The 12,973-nt window shown below is 44.6% G+C and overlaps 1 protein-coding gene across 1 annotated transcript in view; it reads left to right on the forward strand.

The window, feature by feature from the left end:
* cntln (centlein, centrosomal protein) overlaps nt 1-12,973 on the forward strand; it is a 78,565-nt gene that overhangs the window by 18,512 nt on the left and 47,080 nt on the right. Inside the window, exons 10-12 of the mRNA XM_084006451.1 lie at nt 3,414-3,554; nt 8,509-8,628; nt 11,383-11,504. Coding sequence (XP_083862577.1) covers nt 3,414-3,554; nt 8,509-8,628; nt 11,383-11,504 — 383 coding nt within the window. The remainder of the gene's footprint in view (nt 1-3,413; nt 3,555-8,508; nt 8,629-11,382; nt 11,505-12,973) is intronic.

Raw genomic sequence — 12,973 nt, forward strand, 5'->3', positions numbered from 1 at the left:
TCTTGAATACAAAGTGCACCTGGCCTGGTGGGGGGGCACGCACCTTCTAGCCCTCACTTCTGAATTCAATCCAATCGCTTTCACAAACGCTGTCGCTCCACAGATGTGTGGGAGTATGTATTTATGTATGCATGTAGTCGTGTTTTGTGTGTGTGTGTGTGAGTGTATCTGTGTGTGTGTCTGTGTGTGTGGCGGGGTCCCCTCCTGATTATAGCTGCTCCATAATTAACAGTGATCAGATTTGTTTTGTGGCATAAATGGTGCATGTGTAGAACATTAGGCCTGGCAAGTCTCATTTCACATTCAGCTCAAGGGCTCGGCAGCAGACGGGTCACGAGCTTCAGGGAGCACAATCACAAGCCTCCCTCCATATGGTCCTGCCTGCCGCATCCTCAGCAGCAAGGGCCGCCAGTGCCAGACAAGTTCCCCCAAGAACCTAATCGTGTTCAGTAATTACCAAGACCGGCTTTTCTCTTTTTTTTCTTTTTTCTCCCCCTCCCTCCCTCAGCCTCCACACAATCTCTTGCTCTTTTTTTTCACTGCACCTGCATACTCTCTTCTTCTATTTCAATCTTATGCTCTCTCGCTGTCCATCGCTTTCACTAAGCTGCTTTGTAATATTTGTTGTTGTTTTTTTGCCCCTTTTCCAGTTTCCCAGTTTTTTTTCTGGATGATAACTGGGATGGGGATGAGAGAGATTGTGCGAGGGCAAAAAAGACTCAGACACTCCCGCATCAGTTAATTTCTAAATTGCTTTATGTGGCGGATGCCGAAAAAACCCAGTCCGTCCTCCTGACTGCCTGGAAATTATAAATAATTGTAACAGATGCGCCAATATGGCCAGCCTCCAATAAACGAGGCCCCAGATAATTTGACCAACCCCCTTTGACAGGCCAATTTAATAAAACATGAACAAAATCTTCCTCACTAATAATTTATCATTCCCTCTCCTCCCCTTTGGTTAAAGTTGATTACCCTGGCAGTTAACAAGGTCACGCCCAGATGCCAGGTTTCTGATAATGCAATCAGGACTCGTTGGGAAAAAAAAGGTGATGACATCCTATGCGGCTTCCTTCATTACCTGGCCTCCCAGAAAAAAACAACACAGTTGTGAACGTTTGTCAAAAAAAGTCAGTTCAGTAGACGGGTTGTTGATAGCAGCAGGTGAGGCTGTTGTTTGGAGTTTCACACCTTTAATTGAGGACTTAAGAAAAGAAAGGTGACAATGAATGCAGCAAGGTGATGGAGTCGAGAGGTATTTGGTGTTAACTTCAAGATAAAGACATCAATTACACACATCACCATAAAGGGCTCAATGAACTTTTAATTACAGCAGGAGCAAAAGTGTGGAGCTGTAATGTCACGTGTAGGTGACGTCATAAAATCTATACTTGCACCATTTCATTATAGGAAGGTGTGAGTGAATGCGCCTGTGACTGTGTGACAACCTTCTCCTCTTGCGTTATCCCTGTCCCCCCCAGTTTGTTGTGGTGGTCCCTGCTGTGTGCTGAGCTGTACAGATGCTGCTAGACGCCGACTAATAGACGCTGATAAATAGACGGGCGGTGATGACACACGCGCCACGACGGTGGAGGTGGTAGATGGCCGCCCCACTGCTACATGACATATCTGGTTATTGCCTTCGGCATATGAAAATGTCATGTGGACATCCGGTATGCGAGGGTTGGTCTATTGAATTCTCAGCTTGTGATTTTCTACATTTCCCCTGAATTAATTTTGTCAAACGCAATTGTTGCTTGGTCACCATGAGCATGTCTGTGATTTGTGATCACACCAGGTGCTAATGACAACGTAACATTGATTGTGGTCTATTGAGATGACTGGAATGAAAATATAAATATAGGCTCACTTAAGTGCAATTTATTAGCACCTGCCTACAATGTTACCAGTCGTCATTGCTTCCATTGAGATGACTGATGACTGAAGGTATACTGAATGTCTACCACATGCTGCTGTTGCTTTTTTTTATTTTTTATATTGTATTAATTTTCAATTTTTTGAACAAACAAAAATAACAAACACACATGACAGCAATAGTAACATATATACATGTTAAATGAGAGTTGTATACATACACAGTACTCATACATGGGATTCTACATGGACATTTCTCACCGCACAGAAACAGGTCAATGACAAATCAGTATCCAGGAGAGATCATTTAGGTGTTTGCTGTGGTGTTGGAGGGGCGCCAGTCAATGCTGCAGCGCCCTCTACGTAAGAGGACCACGGTGCTGTCTGGTAGATAATCCAGGAAAGGGGCCCACATCGTGTCGAAAGTCCCCTCATTCCCCTTTAGAACTGAACTTAAGCGCTCCATCGGCAGAACTTTAAAAATTTCTCCATACCACTGGTTCACAGTTGGAGGTCTAGACTTAATCCGCTTTTGCTTTTTTAATTATAATTATCATAATTTCTTTGTCTCAATCTCCAGGTGATGTGGTTGACTTTTACAACGATCTATAGTCTTTAGCTTACGTCTGTGTTTGAACCTGTTTTTGCTGCTGAATCAGTTCACATATCGTCTGCTTGGAGTGCAGTTGGTGACAGTTTGGACTCAATGGCAATATCTGAGCTCACCTACCATACTGTATGTCTGGAGTGTAACCACAATTTGTATTTAAACATATTGATAGTTAAGACTTAATGTATTATTTACAGTTTAGTATTCTCAATCACTACTTAATTTAACATATTGATATGTGACAGAAACTGTCTGAATGGCTGTTGCTTTTGTTTGCTTTTGGTTCACGGAAAAAAAATGGCCAACGGCCAATAAAAACTGCTGGAGGGTGAACATTGGCTTGGAACCTGTCAGAGCAATATGTATTCCTTGTTTATATACTGTTTTGGTTAAACTGAGGCTAGCATGCAATTTTAAAATGAATTTAAACACTGAACAAAATGCAAGATATCATGCCATGTCTACAGTTTTTAATTTATTTTTATAACCTACATGGAAGAAATTTGACACATGTTGAACATATTTACAATAATCCGAGTGTCCAATGACTGTTAAGTCATAAACACAAACATGAGAACAGAAAACTATGCAAGTTTGAAGGCAAAGATGCTCGTTCTCTTTTCTGTGCTTCACTGAATTACAGCTGCCCAGCAAGCCAAGTCGTCGTAACTTTGGAATGCGAAGGCTGTCCTCAACCAAAGAAATTCTTTGTCGACTAACACTTAACATTAATCAATTAGATTATTTAATTGACAGATCTGTGAATCCGGAGATGTGCTCATAAATAAGTAATTCAGCATGAAGAAAAAAACATCTAATGGAGTCAGTCAACTAAGAGGGGCAGCCTTATTGGATTCACAGGTTGTTTTTTGTCACTTTTCTGTCTTTCTCAGCCACAAACACACACGTGCACTGTCTCTCTTTACAGGCAGTGGTGTCAGAGCAGGTTGATGCTGCAGCTCAGAGGTCTAGCCCCGATTCTGACTGGGCCCCCACCCTTGGCTCCGATCCCAGGCCAGAGGATAAGACCCTTCAGCAGAGATCTACACGTTCCGTCAGAGGACAGCAGGTAGGTTAGCAAACTCTACTGCCAATTATGTCAAAGACAGCACGCGGGTGAGCAGCTAACATGCCCACACTTACCCATTACCACTTGGCTCAGATTAGATCAAAGACATAGAGAAGGGATACGAAGGAAATGGTCTGTTGAGAATCATGTGATTTATCAGACCCTGCTTCTGCCAACCTTTGTCCTGAACTCCCCGACACACACACACACACACACACACACACACACACACACACACACACACACACACACACACACACACACACACACACACACACACACACACGCCCCTCCTACTGTGACCAGGCCGGCGTGTGCTACTGGTTTCACGCATGCCTTGGGCTCAGGCACTGGCTAATTTACCGCTTCAACAGTACATTATGAACAAGAAAGAAGCTTTTGATCTTCTCAGTATTCTCCTCATAAGTTTGGCAGGACATGTTTCTAGATGGCCTCACTCGCTGTAAAGCTGGCCTGAAGACACATTGTTTGATTTATACAGCTGTCCTCATTACAGCTTTCGATGGAGGTGCTTCTGTTCCGACAATTTATACATGCACTGTAATTACTTTGTACAAAATAAATAAAGTATTGAGAGAGTATTGACATCATTCGATGCGCTTCCCTTTTTTCGGAGGCTTTGTGATGTTTACAATAAGAGACACCCACCCACACACACAATCTGTCTGTTGTTATGCACTATTCATTATTTTGATTCTTGTGCCAAAGCATTCAATTAGAGTGGAACTGTAATGCATTTTTCACACAATACATTTTTGATATCTCATTATGCCGAATAAAAACCTGAATCTGATTTATGAAAGTGTAAAACACACAGTGTTCATGTATTGCCATTTACAGTAGAAACCAAACTAAGATAAGAGAAAGGTCACTTTTACTTTTAGAAGTTTGTTTTTCAACCTTTCACCATCTTTTAAATGGAAAAAACTGCATATGGATGACAAAATCTGTATATATTGTCCCTTTCCCACCTTTTATAGGCCGAGGCTTCCCTTGATGTGATAATGTTCTTAATTTTCACACACGTGTTGGATACATACATATACAAATTAAATTTTAATTCTAGTGCATAATCATATAAACGTTGCTCAGACAAAAAGAGAAGCCCACAGAGATTGAATCAAAATTGCAAATCTTACTCAATTAAAATTGCAAATCTCTGCTCTCATGGAACCATTAAACTGTTTATTTGTTGAATATTTGGTCAAATCAATATAAATAGTTTTCTTTTATTCAGTAATACAGGTTATACAATACGAATTGAAATGAGAAGTGAAGTCAGTAGAGTTCAGTCATCTCTATAAAGCTGTGACAGTGGGAGGGGATTAACATTCTTCACTCAACCAGCCTCCAACCATGTAGCACAGAGACGTGTTCACCTATCAGCCAATCCTTGATTCCCCCTCTCCCTACAAGGTAGAATATGTAGTCACATCATCCGCGGCTACAAACTTTGGCCCTCCTCTCCGGCTCAACGAGCGAGGCCAGGGGGAGAGGGAGCGTAGCGGTGGTCGAGTGAGCTAGAGAGTGAATGAAGAAAGGGACTGGCTTTGGTGAGAACAAAGCCTTTAATCAGAACAATAAAATGTTTCACGGTGATTACGCTCTAAAGCATTTTTCCGTGCATCGTATAGCTTTTCAGGTCATTAGCTTTTAGGTAAGTAAATATCACGTCACGTCCATAAATCATGTTGCACCTAAACGTGAACATCTTGTTGTCTCTGTTGGCTGCTTAATACCCAAATATGATGATGCTCAAAAGAAACCTTAAGCCTGTTACGCTTCATTACGCTCCATTTGCACTATAATACCAGTCTGCAAGGTCAAACGCTGATGAAATGAGCCTTCTGTGCAGCCCGCCGCTTCCATGCAGGACACAATTTGCAGCTCTTTCGGTAAGCGCCTATGAAGCGTGATTATTGGCAGAGGAGACGAGACGGTTCACAGTGGCACAGGACTCGCACACTAAATATTAAAGGGTATTTTGAGGATTTGAGTAAAGAAAAGCTTTTCTTTGAGCTGGGAAAACCTGCTTTTCAGAAAAATAAATCAACGTATCAATCATTTAATAAAAGTTACGTTTATTAATATTAGTTATTTAAAATCATCTGGATCACCTTATGCCAAGGAGGGCGATACACCTCATGGGTCCTGTATTTCTGACCGTGATATCTGTGCCACTGAGAGCTGGCCTTCCCCACACACGTTTATTTGGTTTCATGGCCTCTTCATCGCTGCACTCGGTCATCAGTGTGCGTTCATTTTCAGGTTACCGCCTCTTATATTATGCTTATACATGTTTTGCAGCGTATCTTGGTCTTTTTGTGTGTGTGTGTGTGTGTGTGTGTGTGTGTGTGTGTGTGTGTCATTCCTATTGGCCCAGCAACCTAAACAAGTTCAGCCTTGAGAGCTCCAGATGCACACATGACACGCTGCTGCAGTCATAAAGAAGCCCATTGATGACAGTGACCCCTCTCTCTCTGGGCGATGGAGAGAGTGAGAGAGAGTGCAGTCGATGAAATGTTTCTTCTTTTGCTCCACAGCCAGTGACATTGACCCCTCAGTAACTTAGAGCTTTACTCTTGCCTGCTCGTACAGACTCTGTTTGGATTCGGGCCTCTCTCCTCCTTGTACTGCGCTCCTCCCCTCCATCTCCTCCCCTCCATCTCCTCCCCTCCTGTTTACAGAGCTGTAACAGGGTGAGATGCACGGGTCAGGTCGCGGCCGCCAACCAGCTGCCCGAGCTGAGGTAGACAGCGGGGACATCGTTCTTCTGCTCGTGTCCTCTGTTTTTTTTTGTTAATCGTCCGGGCCTGTCTTGTAGAACATTAACAACAGTGTCACAACACAGAGCTTCCCACACAAACAGAAGGCACTCGTGTGTCTTGTGAAGCTGCCGCAGACGGGCGTCCAACTGGACCAGAGAGAACATCTGCAGCACATCTCAGTCATTACTCAACGTCGTCCATGTCATCTTCATCTGTGCTCCTTCAGACAAAGCACACTGTGGTTTCTCTCCTCTAGTTCTCCGATACAGAGGCTCAGTAATAATGGAATATTCAGCTCATTGTTAAATCAATCCTCCCCAACATGGACTTCTACCTGAAAGCCTATTTAGAATTCTTCCTCTGTAAATCATACTTTATAGTTAGTCGTCTTTACTTTTAAGTTTAGGGCTTTCGCTTGATTTGGATTCCCTTTTTGGCCTCTCTGTCTCCCCTATGCACATACAAGCTAAGCCAGTTGGCCTGCCACTCATCAGGAATATGCAGATCAATCTGCTAATTAGTTGCATAGAGTCATTAAGGCAGAGTTAGAACACATGGTTGGCACCCTCGCAGGCATGAGAGCAGAACCAGGCACCCCAGGTCACTGGAGTCAACTGTAGCCCTAGGGCACATTCCCAAACACTTTTTTATTTTTTATTTTTTGTCACAGGCAAATGATTTTACAAATATAATAGAAGTGATGAGATGGGAATAAATATTTCACAAGACAAGTGAAATCAATTTGTTTTTATTATTGTTATAACCCTTACCATTTCCCCAATATTAAACCTAGTTTTTTGACTGAGATTTTATTGCACTTAAGGTGATCTGTGGTTATCATTATTCATATCGGAGCTCGTCTCTCTCATGCAGGATTCAGATTGTATATCCATGCATGAGATACCTGCTAGATGTGATGCAGAGCAGACGGAAACCACTGCATTCATGGGACAGCATACCGCCTTAAACAAATTCACAGTTGGTCTGATGTGTACATGTCGGAAATATCTGAGAAAATCAGAATATATCACACAGCGATATAACTTTGCTGATGTGAAAGCATGCATTGACTGGATACAGGTTCCAAAAATAATACCATCGTGCAAATTTATCGCACGAAAAATACGCAACTAGTGTTCAACGGGCATAAGCCCTCGAAACATGTTTGCTATGGTTGATACATATATCGCCTATAAAGGAACACTGTATTATTAAATGCAATTTTTCTATTGACTTTAATAGACAACAAAGCTTGTAACAGCCAACAGAACGCATTTTTCCGAGGGAGGGGGCTTATTCATCCACCATTCTATCATAAACCTCCTCCCTCCACCTCCACCACCACCACCTCCTGCACTCCTCAACCACTCCAGCCCAAGGACTGTTGTACGTTTAGTCACATTGCATATTTTAGCCCGCCATCTGGTCAGCACCGCAGGGGGCATCCCATCCTCCCATATTCATATTCCACTAGCATATTGTTCCCACTGCTTTGCTACACCGTGGCCCCAGCATTTCTCCACTTCTTTATTTATTTCTACAGAAGAGGCTGGAGAGCAAACTTCACCCCCTCCCCCCCTCTCCCTCTCTAATCGGCGGCTCTTCCAGTTGTCCTATCAAGTGTAACCTGGAGGCCCCTAGTAGAGCAATTAGAGCGGCCTCCCTGCCCACCTCTTGTAATGAAGCCCAGCACATTCTGGAATCTATAGCCCCTTTAGTCTCCCCTAATGGGACATCATTATTGTCAAAGAAACAATGTAAATGGAAATGAACATACTCATTAGCCAGTCGCAGGGAGAAACCTTTGCCGCTCTCAGCTTGCAACTCCCACTTCCAAACACACACATGCACACACACACGCACACACACACACACACTAGACCGAACCTCCTCCCTTCAGCTTCTGCGGACTGCTGCTCCAGCCAGCTTGCTTTATTCCTCTGATAGCGTGTTTTGTTTGTGCACACATATGTGTGTTACCAAAGAAGACAATGTGCACGTTTCACTTAAGGTGAGCGGGGAATGGAATGAACATGAATGATTCCATTATTGGCATTCACTCGGTGCTTCCACAGATCTTAATTGTTGCACGGGCTTGTGCCCATCTGCGGAAGGGAGGCATGCTGAAATTCTCACCCCGGTGCTTCTCTGCTTACCTGTCCCAGGGTGCACCGGTGCAGCGATCCAGGTCTCTGTCCCCAGCCAACAGTGTGGAGTTGGGGAGGAGGAGTAAAAGAGGTGCAGAACAGAGGGTTGAAGACCTTGAAGAGCTGCTGCAGTTGAAGGTAACTAACTAATAAAAAAGACAAACACACGGAATCTCCTCTCCTTTTTCCCATCTACATTGATCAATCTATCCCCAACTCTTTTGGTTCGGTTTGCCGTGAGAAGAATAAAAGATGCAAACGTTTTCGCCACTTGTTGACTGGCGGTGACTTTGAAATACTTTGAGGTATTGTTTACTGAATGGAGCACACTCAATGACATTGTGGTGTCCAGCTGATACTGTGGTTCCAGACAGGGTTAGAGACAGCTGCTTGTTTCTCTGGCCACTATCTTACGTGTGATTGCTGCTATCAGCTGCTGGGTTGTAGGGAGGGTTTGCAGCTCCGTGAGAGTCACAGGCTCCAAAGGATTCAATTGCACTACTGCTGCCACTGCCTCCTCCATGACCTTCTCTTACAGTGTCTTACACACACACACACACACACGTACACATATATACGTGTGCGTAGGCAGTGAAGCAGCAGGAGAGGAGCCGCTCTGGTGAAAGTGGATGCAGCAGGGTTTTTTCCCTTAAACGAATCGGTTTTATTGGTCTTTTAACCTTCACATGCTCTATGACGTCTTTCTCGTACTATTCTTCATTCCCATTGTTTTCTTTTTTTTTTCTGTCTCAGATTCACTGCAAGCAAAATACACATAATGTTCACCTCTCCCTTGTTTCTTTTAAGGTCTGAAAATTTGACTTTCTCTCGTCATAACCGCTTTTCTTTTCTTTCTTTCTTTTAATTCGGACTTTTCCCTCAAGCCGTCCTCCTCGTTGGCTTTCTTTACCCTTTCCCCCATTTCAGACTGACCAGTGAGTAAGTGATTATGCAAAGGTCGTCTCCCTTTGAACACAATCTCTGGAACACATTAGGTATAATTTTCCTGTCAGATCTGAAGTGTCCGAATTACATCACAGGAAGACAACGAGTCGGACGTTAATGCTCAACGTGGATTCAGGCAACACGCATGACTGTCCTGGTTAATGGTGCCATTTATGTTTCTGCCAGTTGAGGGGCATTTAGCAAAGGTATGTGCAGAGAAAAAGAAAACTGTGATTGGCAACTTGCATCTACGGCCGCATTAACGAGAGCATTAGTTCAGGGGATGATTTAGTGGTTATGTCCTTTGCTCGTATCTGGCGTTGAGCGAAATGCCCTCCATCAGCTCCAACTCAGACCTCACCTCCAGCATCGTACAGTACAGTACTTTGGACTCTGTCCTGTCTGTTGTTCTCCAGTTGATCCTATCCAATTCTTTCCAAAAGAGTGCCTTTCAAATTGGGTACGCCAGCCTGTACCATTGACATTTTGACCTTAGCAGCTAACAGCAGCAGACAAACAAACAATTCTCATAATAATGGCCTCTTTTTTTTCTTTTCTTTTTTTCATCCGCACACTTTCAAGTGAACAGTAGCTGTTGCTGTGTAATTATTTTTCAGCTTGAGAACGTCCACAGATGTGTATGCTGGCTGAGTAAGGGGGTGTATTGATCTGTGGGCAAGGGTCTGTGGCCTGATGACCAGAACTGGGCTGCCCAGGGGAAGCTCTGTAAGGAGCCTGGGAAGCCATGATGTGGCTAATGCCCTGCCACTTGCTCCCCCCCACCCCCAACACCACCACCAGCACCATCACCCCCCCCTCCCTGCCCTGGTCTGGCCCCTTTCATTAGAGCCTTGTTTTTGAAAGGTTGGGGGGCAGCTTGAACGGGCCGAGGATGTCTTGCAGATGTCCTCTGTGAATAATCCGCACCAGGGAAAATCCATACTTGTCACATTGGCAGTGTGAATGTGCATCGTGTTTGTGTGTGTGTCTGCGTTTGTGCACCTGTTGTTGTGTGTCCGGTGCATGTTTGTGCGCTCCCTCTCTGTTCTCTTTGTCCTTGTTAATAATAACAGGGCTGAGGGCTCGCATTTCCCTCTCTGCAGGGCAGCCGTGTCATATCAGCAGTAAACAAGCTCCTTCCCTTCAGAAAGCGCTCGACAACTCTCCCTAGCCCTGGCCACTCAAGCAGAAACCTGTCCTGCACTCTTCCTTTCACTTTCCCTTTTGCTTTGCTCTCTCTCTCTTTCTTCTCCTTCTAATTTCTCTCTTCTCTCGCTTTCTCTTTCCTCTATTTTCATCAGCTGACGTTCTCCCTTCCCATGCTCTCTTTCCACCTATGTTTGTCCTGCCTTTCTCGAAAGTGGTTTCTCCGCTGCCCTCGCCGTTAAGGTCAGTGTGATGGGGATGAGGGTTGCCCCTGACAAGAAAAATCTATATGTTGTCTTCTCTTACTCCCTCTTTAAAGCCGGAGCCCAATCTTGCAGTGTTTTAATAGCTGTCAACATCATTGTCGGCAACAAACACGGCCGCTAAGACACCCCCAACCAACACAAAACAACACAACACATGCTGGTCATCAGTTGGTAACTCCAGTGAGTGAGTTTCTTCGCTGGTTAAAAGTGAGTTTGTGTGTGTTTGTGTGCGTCTGCTTGGTGTTCTGTGACCCCGTTGACTCTTCTTGTAAGTGTTGTCCCTTAATGATGTCTCAGTTGCCCAGTGAGAGTGGAAGCACTTGTCAGGGAGGAAGGCAGAGAGAGAGAAAAGAGTCTGAACCTGCTGCTTTCTGTCAGGCAAAGACATTTCAGCCGTACACCAGTTTAAATATGTAGACGGCGAGGGGATTTTTTTTATCTCAGCTTCCCTGCCACTCTGCTGTGTCCACTGTAAGTACAGTTTTTATTTCTGTTACGTTACATTTGGTATACATCTTGTCATTGTGCCTTGCAGATGAAGGAGAATGAAGAGCTGAGGAGGGCTCACGATAAGCGCCGTGAACGCCTGTGTCTTATCCAGACCAACTACAAGACGGTCAGAGGTCAGCTGAAGGAGATGGAGAAATCAAGCGGCTTGTAAGTACACTTTTGAGGCAAACTCTTGTCACACAACACAGTTGAAAATTGCGACAAAATAAATAGAGTACACTCACACAATGTGTTAGCGTACACGATTGGATTCATAAAACACAGAGGACCTCTGCATACACAAAGTAACTTGGATAACTTCCAGCTCCACCCAGCAGCAGGCAGCGAGAGACGTTTCAAAGCACATAACTCACCTTGCCTGATGTTGAAAGCCCTTGTGAAATGCTACAACCCTTTCGGAAACCACTCACAAAGAGTCTGAGGGACTCATTGCTCTCCACATGTTGTCTGACAAGACCGGAGTGCTGGATTTGGGGAGAGAGGGAGAAATTCCTTCCTTTTGCCTTTGAAAAGCTCTGAGGTTTTTAAGCCCAGTCAATTTGGGCCGTTTTGTGCCAAGTGTGCGTGCGCTTCTGCGTCTCTTCTCCCCCAGCGTTCATTAGGATGTGAGAGCCAGAGGCTGGAGGTGTCTGGTGCCGGGGGGTGCAAGGTGTTTGAGAAAGGCCTGTGGAGGGAGGGAGGGAGGGAGGAAGGGGAGGAGGGGAGAGGAGGGGTCCATTTCCTGTTTCGACCTGTTATCTTCACCAGAAACCACAGGATCTTTACACAAAGTGGGAAAACGTGCTGGAAAATGTCATTAGTATTAGGGTCGTTTCTCTCCATTGTCTCCCCCCCCCCCCCCCTCCTCCTACTTTTTTTTTCCGGTCTCTGTTTCTTTTCTCCGACAGCATCATCACGTCCATTTTAAACACGTAACTAAAGGTGCATATGTTTGGTAGCCGCGCGGGAGCAAAGTGTTGACCCCGTCAGCTGTTTTCTCTCCGGGTTAATTAAAGAAAACAGCGGTGCAATGTGAGCCCGTGTGAAAGTGGAGTGAGTGAGAGAGCGTGTTCAGCGCTAGGCTCGACTCGGCTCATGTCAGCTCAGCGCGGCTCAACAGCATGTGTCTCAGACAGTGGGAACAAAGACGGAGAGATGTAGGGAGAGAAAACTCCCAGAGTCAACACCAGTTGTGCTGCCGTTCTACATTTCTGTAGGTTATCAAAGAAATGCTCCGTGTGGTGAAATAAGGCGATTTTTTTTGTCACAAGAAGAGACACTAATCATATGATAACGTACACGTTGGCCGTGGTTAAGAGTAAAGAGCTAGGGAGAACTATAATAATACGTTTGTAGGATCTGTGTCGGTGCATTTTTATTTCATGATTTGACACAAAATTGATACAATAGGCAGCTTTGCCCTTTTCAGTCAGAGCCCTGCATGGCACCAGCCAGTCACTCAATGTTATGATCCTGGCATTCATTTGGCATTAAGCCCCATCCTTAAATAGCCGTTACTCACTGGGGGTAATGCCAGCCTGAATGAGAGACAATAGAAAATGACTTAAATACTCCCATTAGTGCTGGGAAATCAGGGCCCTAACAAGTCAGTGGGGATCGGCGTCGGGTCTCATTGC

This window comes from Eutrigla gurnardus (genome assembly GCF_963514095.1).
Source record: "Eutrigla gurnardus genome assembly, chromosome: 3".
NCBI classification, from domain to species: domain Eukaryota; kingdom Metazoa; phylum Chordata; class Actinopteri; order Perciformes; family Triglidae; genus Eutrigla; species Eutrigla gurnardus.